At 43.7% G+C, this 21,219-nt stretch overlaps 1 protein-coding gene across 1 annotated transcript in view; it reads right to left on the minus strand.

Annotated features, from left to right (window-relative positions):
- Nucleotides 1-21,219, minus strand: part of tmeff2a (transmembrane protein with EGF-like and two follistatin-like domains 2a) — an 89,392-nt gene that overhangs the window by 7,319 nt on the left and 60,854 nt on the right. The window contains exons 5-6 of the mRNA XM_034562123.1: nt 10,768-10,864; nt 1,188-1,336 (exon numbers count right to left, since the gene is read on the minus strand). Of these exons, the coding sequence (XP_034418014.1) occupies nt 1,188-1,336; nt 10,768-10,864 (246 nt within the window). The remainder of the gene's footprint in view (nt 1-1,187; nt 1,337-10,767; nt 10,865-21,219) is intronic.

Genomic DNA, 21,219 nt, shown 5'->3' on the forward strand with positions numbered 1-21,219 from the left:
GGGCTGCTCAGAGGGGGAGACGCTGCAAACTACAGCTACAAAAAAGACTTTTTCTCTCATCCTCTTTTAATTTTTCCTAGATTCACACATTGGTGACAACTTGAGGTATTAATGATACTACAGTTTCCATTCATGAGCGCATCTGGTGCCAAAAAATGACAAAACGCTAGGCTTATTCGATTTGAGCTGCAGTAAAAAGCCAGACTATTTCCAGAAAAATTTAAAATAAAATGTTGGTTACCAGCAATCTAAATATCAAGGTGCCACTTTGATATCCCGGCTAACGTAAGGTCTACCTCATCACAGGTCTCTTGACATTTGTTTTGCTCTCCACCTTTCCTGATTGAAACAGAATGCGTGGAGCCGTGATGGGATCGATCGGGGTGGTCCGACCCAAAGGGTGCAACATGGGGGAATACAGATTTCTCTTTGTGCTCCAGAGCCGGTTAGCCCTGATTACGTTACTGCCCATTACTCCTCAAAAGCCTTCATCTCGGTTCTCACATCTCGATCAATTGTCCTGTTGGTCCTTGGTGGTTGCAGGCCAATCAAATGCTTGTAAATGGACCCAAACACAATAAAAGCCCCCCCCCCCCCCATGATTGTGACTCTTTCTCTCTTTCCACCGTATGACAACTTCGGCCAGATCGTGCATAAAGCAAAGGGAGTTCAAACAGAGGACAAATTATAATGTTGGTAGATCATCCAACAAAGAACTATTCTGAAGCGCCTTTATCTTCTCCCCATGTGGATTAGCAACATAACTCGCTTTATGGATTTAACCACAGAGATTAATAAAAAATAACTTTATCCCTGGGACCGTTACGAACAAATACTGCCACCCAAATAAAAGATACTACACTAAAAAACGAGGGATTATCATGCAGTGAAATTATCAATATACATAGCAGAGAAGGCTATGTGGGATTTGGGGATTATCTTTGCACACTATTCCGAAATATGATTGAGTGCAAATATCTGGAATTCTAAAATGTGGCTGGAGCTGCAGCTGGAAGGGGGATATAGAATCTGCATTCGGCTCTGCAAGCTGCCCCTTTGCCCCCCATGGCCCCACTTTAGCCTGACGGCTTCCGCTGTGTGTGTGATGTTGTGTGAGTGTGCGAGTGTGTGTGTGTGTGTGTGTGTGTGATGTTGTGTCTCTGTGTGTGTTTGTTTGTGGGTCTGACCTTGGCAGTGGCCTAGGTACTTGACCTCGATGCGTTCCTGCTTCTGACAGGACGCCTCCTTCACCTGGCAGGGGTTGTCATAGGAACGACCGTCTGAGGCACACACCGGGTTGAAACTGATGTGGGAACAGTCAATGTTGCAAACACACCTGCGGAGCGAGAAATCATATTAGTCCAGGCATCCAAGCATTTTTATTCGTTATCTATGTCGAGATCTCAGATAAACAAGAACGGAAAAATGAATGAAAACGACAGCATCTGTATTCTGAGAGACTTGTATGTGGTTTTGACTGCGAGGGACGCAGACATGTTCGGGGATTAAAAAAGGAGACAGAAAAAAACAGTCCAGCTTGCACTAAGTCAGGATGTTGGACCATGCATAGTAATCCTGTTCAAACTGGGTTTTGGCACATTCAATCTGACACAATGGCAAATGGATTTAACTCTGCAAGAAGAGACAGCCTCCACGGAGGGCTTGATTGACAGATGATGTATTCTTATAATGGCAGGAAGCAATTAATAATGACAGAATTGTAGATAACAAAGCAGTACATTTTTTGTTGTGTGTTGCAGGGGAAATTGCAGCACAAAAAAAGAAAACAGCCACCATTCTCAGGCTTTCAGATATGTAATTTATTCTAGATAACATTGAAAATAGCCTGAATGGAAAATAATAACTTATAAGCTAAAGCTATCGTAGTGTACACTGAAACAGCTCGGTGAAAAAAAGAATTCATTGAAGATTGCGGAGCAGCTTTCTGGTATTACCCCATGTCTTTTTAATGTCCTTCAACAAAGCCCACTCGGCTGAGAAATTCTAAAAAACGATCTGGATGAAGAGGAGGGGCCCAGAACATTGTCTCCGAGGCCACCGGCGTGTCTGCTGTGTTATTGTCACAGCAGGGCACTAAATTGTGGCCTACATTACCTTCAAATTGAAATCCTCTGTTATTTTCACAAGCAAGTAATAATCACGGATAGCTTGATTAGCTTAAAGTGGCAATATACACATTTCTTTCTGCTTTATGAAGTAAATGCTGATTGCACAATGTAATGGCTATAGAATAATGACACCGTCAGTGTTCAGCTTGTTTCCCTATTAGCCTCGCTTTCACACACGCAATTATGTCTGTCACTGGGGTCGTGATCTCATGAAGGCTCCATCTTTTATTAGTTGGAGTCTGCCACCACGGTAGCACTGAGCTCGGGGGTTTTCTAGTTTAAATTGGTGTTCTTACGGTTGGTTCTTGCTTTGGACAGTAGCCAGACTAGCGGTGGCTCTGCGGCTAGCCACAATATCCGTAAGAACCAACCAGGGGCAACAAAAGAAACAAAAATAGATATATGTGTTGCTGGCTGCTAGTGTTAGCAACCGCTAGGCTAACATTAGCAGCCAGAAACAGACATCTACGATACGCTGTCTGTTTGGTAATCTAAAGAAAGATTTTTTTACTTTTTTTGCATTGGCCCTTTCTAAAATGAGCTACTGTATTCTGTTCTATCGGTTATAACTGATCATTATTTTTAGTGCAAGGTTTTCTACCTAACTGACGACGTGCCAAGGTAGAATTTTCTTCAGGTTTAGTAAAAAACATCATAGTTCTGATTAAAGATGACTATATTTGTTATGCTATTTTAGCTAAGGACGGCAATTTCAATACATTAACGGCCCCTTTTGGTTTCAAACGGGACACGATCAGCAGTCTCCTGTTTCTTTTGCCCCATCCACCACTCCAGCCTCCTGCCTCCACAAACATTCGCAGACTGTCTTTTTGGTGGTTGTCCACTTATAAAAGCGTACCAGGCGCCAGATCGTATAAGCACACATCCAAGAGGAAGCCACCAAAATAGCGGATAGAATATATAGCTCAAGGAAGAGGCGAAGAGGCGAAGAGGCAAACGGAAAGAGCTCGTTCCAAAATGACAGCCAATGTCAATTTTGTCTTTGGCATATAGCTACAATAGCTGCTGACACCCGTATGCTTTCTCTACTGTGTACATCGGATCAGTTGTGCCCTTCCACACAGCTGATATTTCTGGTGTGTTTTCGTGGCAGACTAATGCATTAATTTCAGGCGCTTACGTGATGCACTCGCATATTAACCGGGCAATTTGCTCCACAGCTTTCGGTGAAATTGAAGTGTGAGACATTCTGTTTGTCTCTCTCTGTGTGTGTGTGTGTGTGTGTGTGTGTCTGTGTGTGTTTGTGACATCTGCAAAAATGACAGCGAGAGTCAGCAAATACACCTGCACCAACACGTGTATGTGTATAAACGTTTGTGTGTGTGTGTGTGTGCGTGCACACTTCTTTTGGCACACATGTACGTACTGTGACCCTTAAGTGCGTGGCAGGCCTGATCAGCAGAAATTACACCCAGATTGCCTTCCCTAGACAGTTGCTGCTGAGTAGCACTGAACGCTATATTCTGTAATTAGAAATCTGTCATTATTCTCGTGGTCTTTTCATTTTCCCCCGGTGCCAAGCTCTCAGTAAAGCACAGGCATTCAGCTGTCTTACAGCTGCATTTGCATATGCGCCCACGTGGGCGCCCGCCAACACATAACTGTGTGCCCACCCACACACACACACACACACACACACACACACTCTCACACACACACACACACACACACAGAGGAGCAGACACCTCCTCAATCAGCCATGATGATTCGTACTGCTGACATTGATGTTGATTGAAACGCCGTGCAGTAAAGCGTGGCAGTGCGCAGCTACTGTTGTAATGATGGATCAGCAAAGTAAGAATGATGTAAAGAAAGGCTTTGTTACGCATCAGAGAAGACACGGTTAGATCCCAAATTCCTGCTCGACACTGCAGGTGAGCCGATGCAGCTCTGAATGACCTGCCACTGTGAAGGGTTACACAACGACATTTACACAACTGCAAAATGAGTAGGATTTCCCTGAAAAAATAATGTATCATAGCAAAATAATCCCTCTCAATCATCCCTTACGAGCCCGAGCTGCCTTGTCTCCTATGAAATGACATTCCGCTACAGCTAAACTGCTCTCTCAAACTATGCTATATGAATTTTTCTTTTTTTAAATAAATGAAAAACTAAATGAAAAAAACTACTGTTAAGTTTAGGCAAACAATTTACTTTAGTAAAAAACATACTGAGTTAAAGTGACGACGTTTGTTACGCTTTTTAAGTAAACGTTCACCTTTGGTTTCAAACGGGACACGATCGGTGGCCTCCTGTGTGAAAGTCCTGTGTCTGTCGGACCCATCCACAACTACAACCTCCTCCTGACACAAACATCATTTCATAAACAAACTTAGTCCACGAAAGAAACATGCTATGTTTCCCTCGAAACCCAATATAGCTCTACGAAGAGCTCTCTAAAGAGAGTGAATGTGGCATTAGCTTTCACCTAGTGACGAGCACCCTGACCTCGTGGGGCCAGGAGGGGAGGGGCCCCGAATGTTCAATGCAGTGTTTACAAAACCGCAACCGACAAATTTTAAGGGTCAATTCACCCAAATTACCAAAAAATATACTGTATATTCAGTGTAACCTCGAGACAATCTCTAGCCGTGCACAGTTTTGGTTTTATTGGCAAAGGTTTTGAAATATCTGCCTCAAGACCTCGATGTCAACGGGTCTCAACAGAGCAATAGTCCCAAAATGAACTGTTAAAAGTCTGTCCATCATCCACAGAAGAGACAATATGGTCTGTGGTTTTTATCTCCATTCGCTTCCCAATAAAGGGTGTAAAAATGACAAGAATCAGAGTACATTGATAAACAACTACAGATCCAAGTCTTTGTGATAACAATTTATTAAAAAAATATCTAACATTACATACATCTTGCAACACATTTAAGAAGCAATGTGCACACTGACAGCAGCAAATGTCACATCGAAAGTTTAGTTACTGATAATTAAATCTACATAGTTGTTAAAATGTTGTCCAACCGTGGCTCAAATTGTGCTTAATTAGCTGGGAATCACAGTGAATTATATTGTTATAAATAAATTATGTTTTGTATCAAAGTAAGTGTCAAACTTCCATTCTGAAAGGTGGATGCAAATACCACTCAAGCCAGAATTATCTCCAGAGCTAAACCACAAGAGGCAAGTGAGTTTTTTTTGTAAAGTTAGGAGTTAACCTTTAAAGATTAAAATGTTGCAATAGCCACGCAAGCCCTGAAGAGACGATTAGGCTCACAATTAAAATGCTCTATCATTAAAAGTATTTAAATGAGAATAGTTGGATCATGAAAGGAGGCAGCGAGAAGAATTGCAGTGAACTAAGAATCCAAAGCAAAATGTCTTTCACACATCGGGAGTAGAGGCTTCACACTGCACACGTGTACATGTATACGTGCACATTACCCCCCCACCCCACAACCTCCCATCGTAGGAGAGCTTTCAGAGCCTCGGCCATCCCGAGAGGCCGCTGTTGCTCGGTGGCTGATGTCTGGGCTTCATGCATTTTTAATGAGGCCTCTCACTTTCTCCACAATAGGCACTATACCAGCAGACTGCAGTGCGTCAACACATCCTAATGCTATGCCCGTGCACACACTCCAACACCTGCAGACAGGCGTGCGCAAACAGTCATATACATGCACAGGGCAGCGATGGCGATCGCTCTCTCTCTCTCTCTCTCTCTCTCTCTCTCTCACCAAATCATTGCACTCACACATTCTGCTGAGAGACACAAATTGGTTGTGAAGTGTTTGTGGTGTGTGTGAACGTTTGCACCATACATATCAGAGTGTGTGTGTGTGCGTGCGTGCGCCACAAGAGCGTACTTTCTGAGCAGGATGTGTTGTATTGATTAGTTCCCTGCAATAGTTTCCCTCCCATCAAAACCCCCCCCCCAGACGACTGAAAAGGCCACTTCACACACGTAAACACACAACACACACACAACGTGTATGATTACCTTTTTTTTTTTTTTCATGTAACCTTTATTCAGACAGACAGTAATCTAATTTATTCTCAAGAGAGACACAACAGCAATACTACACAAAGTTACAGACAGACAGGACACAATAGAAGTGGGTAGTTTAAAACTATGTACATGACTCTCTCCATGTTTCGGTTCTTGCTGTATAGATTCAGTACGGTCTGAAGGGGATGGAGAGAGTGACTGGGAGTATAGACTCCGTGGCAGCACTGTCTACGGGATATGCACGTGGATGAGCTATTGGGCAGCGGTCCAAGGGTGGATTCATAGGCAACATTACCAGTGCAAAGTTCGGTTTGGATGATGTTGGCCAGTCGACTTGCGGCATAAAGAGTATAATGGCGTGCGAGGGGTTTACAAGCCGGTTATGAATCTCAGAGCTCCGTGATGGGCAGCGTCCCAAGCTCACGTACAAAACATCCCTACAATCAAGACGAGGCAAAAAAAGAACAGAAAAAAAGGGCTGCAACAAGCCATTTCCTGGCATTGAAGGGAGGAACAGGATTTTGTTCCTAAAAAAAAACAAGTCTAAATTTCCTTTCGGGATGATCAGTATGACATTTCATCAATATCGTTATGTCTAAATATTTCAAGGGAAACTTTGTAGGACACTGTAACGTAACACGCACTGCAGCTGAGGCCGACATATCCACTGACTGCCTCATGTTGTGTACACATCTTTTGCACAAACCTCACTGCAACTGAACGTAGCATTGATTTTCATAATCCTGCGCCTCAAATTTCACTTTAATCCTTTGAAAAAGTGAGTGAAAGGCAAACAGGGAGAGAGAAAGAGAGCCGAAAGGATATATGTTCATATATATATATATATATATATATATATATATATATATATATACACATGGCAATATGATGTGATAATTGCCCAATATGACATTGATTGGCAAACAACAATGGTCCTCACGTATCCAATGTAACAGTAGGATAGATAGAAAGATAGATAACATGCTATGAGGTCTGCGCCATACTCATCATGCTACGTCTGACGCTGTAGGTCATTTCACATCTAATGAGCTCCAGCAGGAAATATGTCTGCTCTCTTTAGCAAAAAGAATGCAGCTGTGCCCATTTGGCGTTTCTTTGGTTTTCAAGCAAGCAAAAAAAAAAAGGAGAGCCAGACGTGAACAAAGTGATTTGTGAGCTGTGCGATAAACAAGTTGGGACTAAATATTGAAACACCACAAATCTCCTTTCTTCAGGCAGTATGGTCAGTAAGGGAATTTCAATATCATCCCAGTGCTTCCCATTAATTACCTAGACTCTTGCATCCTGCCAATCTCTATTTTGTTCCACCACAGAAGTACAGTTGTCCCACACATATTTGTTTTTTTACACTTCTCAACAGGTGGGTGGGATGACCCCCTCCACAATCAAAAGACTACAAACGGATGCAAAACAACCCCAGAGATGCAAATCGTCCACACAAAGACTGTTAAGTTACAAAACAACTACAAAGAGTCACAAAAAGAGATGACAAAAAAAAAAGAGCTCAAAGAGGCACACAGTGGTGCAAAATGACTACGAAGAGATGATAATTCAACGACAAGAAAACGCAACGTGACAAACTCATTCAACATAAAGCAGAACTACCATGACTTCATAGTGCAGGAGGGAGGCCGTGGGGTGCTTGAACATGTCTGTGCCCAGTGGCCCATTGTCTCATATTCTGTCCATGTCAGTAATATGTGGAGGGCTTCCAGTGGATGCTGTGTGCATATGTCAGTGTGTGTGTGTGTGCATGTGTGTGTGTGTGTGTACCAAAGTGCCCCCCACCCCCTCCCTCTATGACTAGCTCAGTATCTGCCCCTCCTCTACCTTAATTCCATCAACCCTGACGGTTGCTATTGACAGGTTTGAAAGCATGGCTTTTTGTTGGTAATTACAGTTTGAAACCACAAATGGATCTAAATGGGTTTTTGTGACACTCTATTGATCCTTGAGGGGTAAATTGGTCTTTTCGTTGCCTGCCTCCTGAGTACAGAAAGCTACAGAGGGATGGTGTCAGGAAAGCAAAGCTCTTTGCAACAGCAGCGTCAGATGCAGTCTACTGTAGTTTAACCAAAACGGAGTTAGCCCAATTTGATTTTCCTTATTTGTATCGAGATGGTGATGACAAGTACATGTCGATTGCGGTGGGCACTGGAATGGAAAAGCTCTTTTCTCTTATCATTGCTACGCACAGTGTGACAATAACCCTTCATCATAAATGTCACGCATGCTATTCTGTTGTCAAAGTGTGTGAAAAGACATCAACATGTTGTATCATGATTGCACTGAAGAGCACACTGATGGTTTCTTCCTCTAAAAGGCCACAAAGAATACTGTTGATGCCGCCACCAATGTCTCGACGTTTTTGAAAAGTAATACATCCGTATGTATCATAGTGGCTTTAATAGTCCTTTGAGTCTAGTCAAGTTCCAGATCTCCGAGTTGTTGCCCACATTTCTCAAAGAGATTAAATGACTACTTCACCCACGCAATGGCCATTTGTATATCATATTGACTTTGTTTACTAGAAAGTTCATGTGTTTGTTCATATGGTGACAACCATATCAGACAACCCTCACACAAACTCTTGCAGTACACTACAAACATCTTTTATATAATTATGTTTGTGCTGTACGGTGCAACAGGGAAGTCTGTCCATGGCTCCTTACCATTCGCACTCGTGCAAGTCATGACAGACGGGTCAGAATCGAACGTGTGGCCATGTCCGTTGGGCAAGGCACAGCAAAAGACACGTGGCTCGGCGATCCTCCACAGGGACCGTGTCGTCTGACCAGAGACAACAACTTTTAAAAGAATGGTTCGGGATGTACACTTTCAAGATGCTCACTTGTTTGCACAGAGTTGACTGAGGAGATTGATGCCACTCTCATATTAATCTTCTAATTCAACTGTAGCTAGAGCGGATTTCTCACCTCTGCTCTAAGACGGACACAGCGGTGGCTACTGAGCGGTGAGGGCGCAATGATAATACGCTCCCAAGAACAACGCAGCGGACATGAATAAAACATGTCGCTAAAAGATGAAGTGAAAACAAAAATGGCACTCGAGTCTGATTATCAGGCTACTTTGAGTCCCTGCATACCCTAAAACCCAGTGGCTAGCAATTTACGGAGTCTTTATTCATGCTTTACTGTTTGTATGAAAATAAGAAAAATGCCTTATAATAAACACATTACTTTACAGCCTCCTGGCTTTTGATTACAGTCATCCCCCTCCACTCATTGTTACTGACGGCTTTGTTTGATTAAAATCAGCTGCCGCCTGATTGGAACAATATTCACTTTAATCAAAATGATTCTGCGTCGCGCCAGCGGTTGGCTGCTGTTTGATGAGAAGTACCTGCTGTTGGGTTGCAATCACCTGTCTGATTATTTGCCAGAAGCATTCTTGTCAAAGTACTTTGGGGCTTCTGAAAGATTAAAGAGAACTTGTAGTTTCCGTTCGACAGGAAAGGATGCTGAAATATTCATGCCTGTTTGTGTCAACGGCTTTTTTAACGGGATACATTACTGACTTTGGCTGCCTCTCTTGTCTCATCCATTGGCTTCTTACTTTTTTTGGGGGTTAAGGTAGGGGGGCTTTGTACCAGTAATGCTGCGCATGCTTCAGGCTCCATTATCTTTAATGTTTTCAGTTTTGTGTGCACACATCGTCAACAGAGTACATTGTGCTGTTGTGACCTTATGAATTTGACCTTTGAGAATTAAGAAATCGGCAATAAATCAATTTCTGTGTTTTAGCAGAATGCTAAGGCGCATCAGGGGGAGTGGACTCCAGCTGTTTGGTATTTGCAACAAGGCTCAGAATGCATGATGAAACCATTCTTTGGCATTACAGTTACTGCACACCAGGGTACATTATCTTTCTATTACATCAGGCAGTCTTATAGAGTCATACTCTCAGGGCACTTCTAATTTCAAGTGGTACGTCTGGGACTTCTCACACTCCTTCCTTTTGCTGATACCAGCCGATCCTTGTTCCGCACCAGACAGGCGGTGTTGGTTCACTGAAGCTGTCGAAAAGCCGACGCACCGATGCTGCCGTCTGGTGCGGAAAGACAGTTCACCAGATGAGCCCTCATCCCATTGAGCTCTGCGCCCTTGAGGATGTTCCTGGTGCTGCTTCTCCACTAATGCATGCCGATAACATATCGCCTGCACCCTCCAACTCCAACTGCATCAAATGGTTAAATTCATGCCAAATGTTATTCCTTCGCTGAACTAGTTTTCTTTGGATGAGTCAAAGTCATTTTTGGACTGACATTGGCAAGTCCTGTAAGGATGGTAATTGGATTTCCAGAATAAGCGAAAATCTCCTTTCTCTCTACGCCCCGCTCTAGTAATTGAGGTTAAATGAAATGGTCAACCATGCACTAAACCTCGGTGGGTGTTCAGCAGCGGTATAAAGAAGAGTTCTAATCTCAATTCTCAGTGTTCAGGCTCACAGAGAAAATTGTTTGGAAAAGCAAATATAGGGGGGATTTCTCTGGGACAAAAACATATATAAAGGTGCCAAGATCACTTGAGTCTAGCTGTGTATAGGTCAACTAGGGGTCACTTGGCTTTGTGTGTGTGTGTGTGTGTGTGTGTGTGTGTGTGTGTGCAAACTCACCAAACGTCCTCCGCATCCACGTCGCACTCAGCCCCGAACTGGCAAATATCGCATGTAGACGTTTCCTTCTGCCCTGCCTCGGCCGAGCCCTCTCCTCCTGGGAAAGGGACAGAGGGGAAAGGTTTCACGCCTGTTTCACCCAAGAAGTGTGAAGTGACAACGTGTCTGCGACTGTATCTGTCAAACACCCCCCGGTCCTCACCCCTCGCAATGCAATGTGACCGTGAGAAACCAGTCTTGGACAACACAAGTGCATTTATATTCGGCCACATCTCTCCATAATCCCACTGAAGCCCATCTCCTTCATCCTTTCACTACCCCCCCACCCCCACTCTCGCTCTCCTCTCTCCTCCCACCTCTGCTCCCTCCACACTAGTCCGTGCCTGACTCATCTATCACTTCCAATATCCCCACTGATCTTTTTGGAGTCCCTCTTTTATTTCTTCCCGCTGATTTCCTTGCACCGGGAGTGCGACGACTCCTTGGCGGCGGGGCCGGTACTGCCGTAGGGCTTATGTGAGGTTTAAGGACCCCACCGGTGCATATCACACCTCATGAGCGGCCAAGAGGGAAAGGAAAGGAAAGAAGAGAAGAAAAAAAAGAAGCAATCTGGCCAATCTCAAATTGCATTCTCTTTCCACAGAGGACTCCTCCAGTCTCGGCCCGCTTTGGCTCTTCTTCTCTTTCCCCTCGGCCCTCATCTAGAAAATAGAAAAGCTCTATTTTTAAACTTACTAGGGCCCATGAGGACAACTTTGGAAAAGAAGACGAAGAGGTGGAACTTGGCATCATTTCCTCATGTCATTTATTTAATCTGCCCGTGCACAGACACCCGCATCGCTCCCTTGTGTCGCCACTTACATTTCCCTACTGAAACTTTTGTTATTTCTTGTGATCCCTGGCGACACGCTGGATGAATTGGAAAGAACTCCGTTTCGGGAGCTTTAACCTTATTTTTTTTTCGTCCGTCAAACTTAAGTTGGGTTTGACTCCCATTTTAAAAAGGTGAAAGTCAGTCCACGCTACTTCGCTGTCTTTCACAGTTCAATCCGGTTAGCATGTGACTTTCCTCCATAACTTGGCTCGGATTTTGTGGCACGCCAACAGCTCCATTCTCCCCTTTTTTGCCCGTGTCCAAGTGCACAATGCAGCCAACAAGATTGAAAAGTTCCTTTGCTGAGGGTGTTAAACTCCTTTTCAAACGCCCAAGCCTTTGCTTTTCAATGTTCTTTCCCTTTTGAAGCGGCGTCTGACGCTGCAGGTGTTGGATGGCAGCCAATAGCGGTGAGGCATCATGTCCTCTGAATGCGGAACATTTCGCAGTCAGGTGGGAAGATGTACGTTCTGTATTCACAGCTTTGGTTCGCTTTACCTTCAGGTCACAGGACTGGCAGGACTACAAGGTGTGAAGGAGGCTCTGGCATAGAGCCCACCAGTGGAGCTTGAACGCCACATTGTCTCAGTGTTTACCACAAAGCTGTAATGCTGTAAACCGATTCAAAGTTCCACTGGAGCTTCATTTGTTTTCCAAAATCTCCTTTGAAAAGTTTCTGCATAACGTTCCCTATTTGTTCAAAAGATAACTAAACATAGAATACAGTAAAGGCATCGCCAATAAATGGCCTTTTAGGAGAGGAGATCATTCTGGCTTATAATCTGGTGGCGGTGTGGAGGTTACAGACTTCATGTGCTGGCAGAAAGACCGGCAGCGGTATACGTGCAACGCTGGCAGTAACGCGACTCTTTATACCGCCACCTGTCTCCGTTAACGTGAACCTCATCACGGTTGAACAAAACTGTTTCTGTAAAATTTCAGTTTACAACTGAGATCTGTTGTTTTCACTATCTATAGCTCCCGACAGAAATCTGAGGGGGAAACTATTTTCTGTAGCTCATGGGGCACTTTTTGTATCAGCCCGAAAAAAACAAAACAAAAGAAACTATTCATCAGTAGCTCTGAATGGGATTTTTCCAAAAATAAGCCCAATGATGTCATCAGGGTTTAGTCTTGGGATTGATACTTTGTTTAATAAAGAAAAAAGAAAAACTGTGATACAAACAGAAGATGTGGGGTATGAAAGAAGTGAGCATTCTGTTGAAATCTAGGGTCTAATAAAAGATCATATCAAGTTGCATTGTGGGAAATGTACAGTAGGATCCAGTGTCTTGGAGCTTGAGCCTTACGAGGGACTAAAAGTCAGGATATCTCGTGCTCTGCTGCACAGATTTCGACTATTACCTGTCCCTTGTGAGTTCTACGACATCACTGAAGTGCAATACTAAAATGCTTTAAGTGGCCGAGTGAACCAATTCCAAATCCACATGCAGACAAATGACAAGCACGAATGAAAAATCTTTTATTTATCATGTAATATTAAAAAAAGGTGATGAAAGGAGGCGATGAAATGAAAAAGAGAAAAATAACTGATGGCGTACAATATTTGCTGTCGTAGCGACTCCAAAGGAAGTCTGTTATAAGAGTACTTTTACTCCCTTGTGGGTCAAACTCACACAATTCTAGATCCTACACTTAATGTACTAAACCGTCTAAATGTCATTGTGTCCTTCTAACTCTTTGCCCCTCTGTCTTTTCTAAATAGGTTGACTCAAACTCTCGCGGTATATCCTCCTAAAACACGGAAAACACTACACAACTCACAGTACTACATACTGAGTACTTTGCTACATGACTAGTAAACGGGTCCGAATGCCTAAAATTAGAGAAGTTCCCCTTTCAGACTAACGCTGGAATTTCTTACAACCCCGTGTTTCCTATTTCATAGACTTTCGAGGCGTGTTGCCAGTCTTGTCCTCAAGTGTTCAATTGTGCGAGACAGTTCAATTACACAGGCTTGTTTTCTTCCGTCTCACGTCAGAGTTCAAGGTACTGGAGAGGCAGGGCGACTGCAGCTAAGCAGCTAATTGAATCGGCTCTCTGGCCGCTGACGTCGATGTGATTTCCCTCATTTCCACCCGTCGGGCATGTTGTGGTGTGTGAAATGTTCTCAAGGCACCGGAGCACGCCAGCCTCTCTGGCTGCTTTGTCCTCTGTCAAATGATCAGCTGCACATAAAGGCTTGTGGGTAGGCGAGCATATAAGCTCTCCCACGACTCTCCTCTCCGACAAGAGCGAGGAGAGGGAGGTAAGGAGGGGTTGGGGGGGGGAGCGAGAGACTGTACACGATACTATGATGCCTGCTCGTATTTCTTGCAAGTGCACGTACAAATGCCAAACATTGCCTCCTCTCCCTCTTTTTTCTGTCCTTTGCTGCCCAACACTACAGCCAGAGCACATCTTGCATGCACACACTCTTCCCCGGATCCCTATACGAGGGTACTGCAGGCACAATTACCGAAGGCGACTGGGGACCGGCACTGTTTTCCACTCCTCAAATCCCTGATAGAGTCTCCTGTAGCACTAACACAACATCGGCCCTGTTCCTGCGCCGGCTAATCCCTGGAATCAGGAGACACGGCCGAGTAATGACTGAACAGATTAGCCCATCTACTGCCCCCCCCCCCACACACACACACACTCCCCCCACCAGCTCCTAAATCACCTCGCATCGATCCAAGCTCGGGCCAGACCAGTCGACTGGCCTCCTCTGTGACTATACTGTCCTCGCCTCACCTTCATCTCAGCCAAATCTCGGCTCGCCTTTGTTCCTTTTGTGTCGAGCAGAAATGGTGGTTCGCTCAGAAAAGGTGCTGCGGAGCTTCCACCGTGGCTGGAAAAGGTGCTTTTAATCCCCTCAGTGGTGTCTGGAGCTTGGCCACGCTGTACGGTACCACCGTGTGCAGACAAACTCGCGTCAAAAGACAACAGAATTCAACACCGGGGCTTCTGCATTGAATCCGCTAGATTCCTCTGGCCCTGCACTCGGCTATAGTTGTAAAACAGAAGCAGGGACAATCACTGTGCAACGCGAACCAGCAAAACAATATTTGATATAGCCTATCAAATGATTTTGAGCTCTAACTGCTGCCAAAGCCTTGACTATATACTGACACATGGGGGGAATGTTATTGTGTTATGCTTTTGTAGTCTTTGTCTGCCTTTCTTTCTTCCTCGCACTACAATGGGTATTACAGTATATAGTGCTATAGGTATACGTATATAAAGAGTCTTAGGGAACGAGGCGGGACAATAGATCATTCATTAGAACAAGCTTACAGCAAGAACGAGAGAACATTTCTTTCAGTGGGCACACACACACACACACACACACCTGCACGCACACACACACCTGCACGCACACACACACACACACACACCTGCACGCACACACACACACACACACACACACCTGCACGCATGCACACACACAGACAGGAGATTTAGGGCACTCTAGCATGCAGCTATCATATGGATGATGAATGAAGCCGACACACCCCTGGAAAACAGAGCGAGTCCACTACGACCTTGGTTGCAAACACACCGGGGAGAGGAGAGGGCTGTGAGGGAGACATGAGCCGATGCACATGTCTATCTATACGTCAGTGTGTGGCCACTGAACCAGGTTCAGGGTAAACCCCACATGGCCCACTAGTGTTACTGAACCGCCCTGCAAAAGATTTGGGCCGAGTTCAGACAAAACATTCTTTACAGCGATTCGTTCAAACTCCCCCGGAGCCTTTTACTGATTTGTTTGTTTCATATGGACTTCGTATGGGATGGCCATGAGTTGTAATATCACAATATGGCCTTCAATGCGCATACAATCTGTATTGTGAGCTGATATGGATATTGCACACAGAGAATTGGTTTAGTGCAATAAAACTGACAATAACTGCTGATTTAAGGACAGGCTGAATACAGAATATTATAGAAACTTCCTACACAGTACAATAGGACAGTGAAACCCCCGGTAGACAGTATTCTGTATAGCCTACCCTCAATAATATATACATGAGGAGTACAAAATATTGGAAACAAAGCTTCCAAAATTATCTCTAAAATAGTCTCAACCAAAAAAAACATTAGAACCTTTATGAAGCTGTAGGGCTGTTTTATTACACTGGATTTGTTTTAGCTATATGTACCTGATACTGTACATTTGTCTCACAAATTGCATTGGATGTCCCAAAAGAGTTGTATATACAGCTACAGAATAATTGCACCGTGCCAGCGAAACCAAATAATTCCTATTGGCAGCTGTGATAAATCTTAGCGAGGGCTGTTTTCTTCCCGTAAACAGACATGTGATCCATGAAAGGTGATACAGGAAGCAATAAACATGAGCCAAATAGCTGATAATGGCCCGGGGATGATGATACCGAATCTATGGTACGGTCACATTGCATCTGCATCCCACTGCCGGTATTACATGCAGTTTGAACTCTGACTCATCTGCATAAGATGCAGTCCTTTCACTTGTGTGAGCAGCTCCATTAAAAAAAGACTGCTGACAATTAAACTATGAAACCCATCAATCAAAATGGCATTATCAATGGGCCGCTGCCCCAAGTGGCCGATCTGACAGGGTGAGCTGGGCCAGAGAACAGAATACAGCCTGATAATCCATAAACATAATGGACATCAATATTAAACAGATGACAGAGGAGAGGCCAGGATTCAATTTCTATTCTTTTTTTCTCCCATGCAGGAGACCATATCGCTTTTCACAAAGTAATTTGTCAGCCATAAGGCCGATGAGGAGGGGCCGAGCGCATCCAAAAAAGTGAACCACGAGGCTGCTGTTCCAGTGACGCAAATGAAAGAATTAATCAGGCACGGGGCAATAATCACTTTGAAATAAATAATGATACTATCATCATGCTTGGTGGGCATTGTCAGGGAAACACAAAACACCGTCCATGCAGTGGTACTCCCATAAACTGCAGGTGGTTGTAGTCACAATGGAGTCACCCATTGGTTTGGGGACTCCCGGTTTGAATCCTTGAGTTGGTCGTTGGAACCTTGGCTTTTGACCGTCATCATCATGGTCACTAGTTAAGACAAAAACATGGACACCTTAGACCTGACAGCGACCTGTCAATCACAAGGTAGCCACGCCCTGAAGCATCCTTGTTGAGAAGCGCACAGCAGAAAGATACAAGCAGCAGGACAGGAGGGACGCTGTCGAGCTGCTTGTGTTTCCCCCATTGGCCAAGTTCAGCCTGAAAGCATCATAACTCAACAGGGTGGATTTATTACCGGCTTGTTTTTAGCAAAGACCCCATCAGAAGTGACAGCCATTATTTGCAATTGAGGCTTGCTGGTGCATGGCGTAAAGATGATTCACGTGCGACCTTAAGTGTCACACCATATTGCTGGCTCTCTTCACATGGGGAATTCAACAATTATGAATCGTATTGTTTTGCTGTGGTTCTTGTATCAGTTGTCACTCAAAGACTGGGCTTCGGCACTTAATTCAGCAGATAACGTGCCAGAAATATATAATTTGATTGAGTGCCTGAATGAGTACAGGTAGGTATCACAGGTGCAGCTGCAGCCAGGTACAACTGCTGATCCATTGGTGGTGACCGTGCAGTCATTAGTGAATCTGCGAATAAGGTCCTCAACTGGGTCAGAGCCTTTCTCGGTGGATTAAAATGAGGAATTATGGGTTTAAACCTTCATCTTTCCCAGCACTGAGAGGATTAGATCCTGCGTTCTGTTCTCCTCTCGCCTGAATGGCTCTGCGGTCGTCTTTCGTTCCCGATGTACAGTCAAGAGCTCTGGAAAAGAGCATTCAGGTTCCTCAATGCATTTAAGGAGATATTATATTATATTTTCTTCAGTCTTAACAAAACACAAGAAAGAGCATGGCCTCTGTGTAGCTCTCGATTATTGATAGATATGTAAGTGATTTAATAAGCATAACCTGCTTTATTATCTATTTGACTCTAAATGGGAACTTACTTTACTAAATAAACATCATGCTGTATTGAAGAAGACTTGAGACTGAGATCATAAACTCATGTTCACAATGTTTAATAAGGGAATAAATCAAGAGAGAAGCAGTTTCATCTTGTTATAGATTTCTATATAATCGGACTTTAAGGAACTTCAGCATTGGCTTCACTTTTCAGACCCGGTGGTCTGATAGGGGTGCCAAGAGTGGAAATGTTTTATATTTTATAAAATAGGCTTACCCACTCTCTTGATGAGAGTAGCATGAGAAGATCGATGCATTTCCATCCCATCGTGTTGCCAAGAAACACTTAGAATATGTTACTCCCCTAAAACCACAACTTTGAGTTTTTACTGTTTGGGTACGAATACATGAGGAATGTGTTGATTAGCAAGCTTAAATTGTACTGGTAGGCATATTTCAAACTGTCTAGCTCTTTCTTCCTTGCCTCCAACCCTAATGCTAAGCTAAGCTAATTGCCTCCTGGCACTCGCTCCAGAGTTAATGCAATCGTGATTGATATCGATCTGCCCATCTGACTCTTGGCAAAAAAGCAAATAGGAACATTTCCCACAATGTCAATGCATTCCTTGAAGTTATGGTACCAATGCCAAAATGATACTGTCCAGTTTTTGATAGCTCACAATGATGAATAATATATATATATATATTTTTTACAAAAGTCTAAAATGAGCAGAATTGTGTGCTTTGGCACATCTCAGCCCAAAAACAGTTGAAGCTTTTGTAGATAGAATCTCATTTGGCCGCCAGGAAACAACTTTATTTTTTGAGTTTCAATGGAAGCCCATCAAATGTCACACGCGTCACCCATAATTTCTTTTTTTTTCAACAGTCCCTTCCTTTGTCTGGTTATAATCCGGAAATAAGATAAACTAGCCTAAAGCAAGTCACATTCGACTTCAAATAACACAAGGATGCAAGCTATTCCTCCCTAAAGAGGACACCCATCTATTTTAAGTTTGACTTGACTAATTCATTACGACAAAGCCACGGCACTGGCCCACATCACTCACTGTCTATTAAACTGGAGGAAAAAAATAATTAATCAACCCCACTAAATAATTCATGCCTTTGTTTCTGCCTAGTTTCAATTCTATTTAATTTATATGAAAGCGGGAGACGACACGAACAAGGCATCAAAATGCAACGGATCACCATTATTCGGCCAATGTTTTCCTTTTGCCCATCTCTCCTTCCTTCCATCGCTCCATTATTTGTCATCATACACACTGCTCACAAGGATTTTTAATTTCTCATCCATATCTCACATCAGCATGCTCGTTGGAAATTCAATTAAATCCCCTCTCAGTTTGCACTCAGCAGCTGGGCCTCTCTAACCGTGACATATTTACTCTCTGAGCCCCATCACAATGTGGAGAACCTACAGGTATAGCAACAAACATCCTCTCTTCCTCTTTCTCTGTCTCTGACTTTGACGATTCACACCAGTGGAAAATTGTGACGCACTCTGGTTTGGTCGTTCTGCAAAAAAAGACTTGTATGGGCGACAAGTAGCCCACAGTGACCCGTGTAGGGTGTTCATGGATATGTACCGAGACACTTCCTTGTGATTTGGTTGCATTTTAAATAATTACCCCAAAATATGTCCAATATGTCCACGTCTCCTAGCGGGACTTAAAGCAACAATTTTTTGGGGGAATGTATTCGTCGGATGAGATTGACACCACTTGCATATGTGTGGAGGATATAAAGTAAGAGATGGGAGACTCCTTGGTGTTGCTGATGTCGAGCAGTAGGTTGTTGCGAACGTCACAACAGAGTTATCTTCATGTCGGAGAGAATGAGCTGTCAGGTTTCAGCTTTTCAAAAACTCCAATGAAAGAAGGCCTCGTGTACTGAATGCCAAGTGAAGCCACAAGCTAACCTTGGAACTGCGATGGTCGTTTTTGTTGTCGTTGGTCAATTCAACCACAGTCAGGGAGATAATTCTGACAATGCTGACGAGAGTCATGGCTCCGAGTTAAACCGAAAGAAACACCCAGCCCCAACCGAAACCTCGGGGGAATCCATGCAGACGTCACCGCTCACCCGGGTCCTGCATGCTCGTCAGGCAACCCACCGGGCCCCCGATTCTTCTCCTCAGAGGCAAACAAACAAGAACTGACGAGCGACTGCGAGCTAAAGCTTTGTCTGACCAGCAATGGAGGTAATTACCGTGTCATTTGATGTAGATGTTGATGCTAAACATGGCTCGCATGACTGCTAATAGCAGCTAGCCCTCAGGGCTAATTTGGGGAGTGCTTTCCAGCTGCACCACTAGCCATCGTCTGGTTGTTGAGCAGAGCAACAGCATTTAATTTTTGTCCATATGCTCAAGCGGTGCATCACTGTCAGCCAGCGGCCGAGAGCTGCATTGTGTTGTAGCAGATAACATCCGTCAGACATTTCTTTTTGTTGTAATTCTTTTGTTTAGAGATGGATGTTATTTTTCTTGACATTACTTCAACCACATAAGCAGCAATATGTCCTTTGTGTACATCCATCCAGCAGGAAGAAGAGCGAAATGAGGGGGATGAGAAGAGAAACGAGACGAGGCACGCATTTGTGTGATTTCCTTTGAGGGATTTCGTGTGAATCTCTATAGATAAGAGGACCGATGACCTCAGAAGGAAAAAAAGAAACGATTATTTATTGTCCACTTTGTAAATCAATTGATAAAAAAACTCCTACACACGACTGTTTTGCATTTCATGCAATGCTTTAAGGCACTTGAGGCAGTGATGGCGGGAATATCAAAGCCATTACGAAACCTGTGATAACCGCTTCAAATCAAATGTTACCAACATCCCCTCATTAAAATGTTTTAACTGACTCTTCAAGCCTCAAAAGGTCATTTACATGGTGGTATACAAGTGCAGTAAAGAAAAAAAAGTTAGCTTGGCTTTGACTTTGTACTGGCATCAGGCCAGTGCTTTAATCTTATCTCGGGGCTCCTCGTCTTTAAAGCAGCTCAGTTAATCTACTGTATAATGAGTTGATCTGTTGAAACACTGCTTTCATACTGAAACTGGAGCGAGCCAGAGAGGACGAAGCTCTCCAGTAGAAAGATCCTATTATGAAGCTTTTGTGCTCACAGACTTTCAGTATCTGACAGCTGTTTCAAAAGCTCCATTTTAATTTCACTACTCATTTCTCGGAACCATTTAGGAGCACTTCAATCAAAATGTGCATTTTGCTCTGGCGTATAGTGCAGGGGAAGACATCTGTAGTGTCACTTTAGCGGGCACAGTGACAGCGTTTCACACAAATGAGAAACCTAAATATATTATTAGGGTACAGCACATAGCCAGCCTCCTAAAGTAATACATTGATAAACAAAGTGTGCTCCTTCAGAGGAAATCTCTGGCAAACAAAACCCATCTCAACAGCCATAATAATCATAAACGTAAAGAATTATTGTGACGAAACGAGGCGACAAAGCGTCCGTGGTGCGGTTACTTCGAGTCTGACACAAAACAGACTGAAAATGGATTCTGCCAACGCACAATGTGAATGTTTTTTTTTTTTGTGGCGAGGGAATCTATAGCACATTATCACCTGAATCCGTGGCTCT

This window comes from Cyclopterus lumpus, chromosome 21 (genome assembly GCF_009769545.1).
Source record: "Cyclopterus lumpus isolate fCycLum1 chromosome 21, fCycLum1.pri, whole genome shotgun sequence".
Lineage (NCBI taxonomy): Eukaryota > Metazoa > Chordata > Actinopteri > Perciformes > Cyclopteridae > Cyclopterus > Cyclopterus lumpus.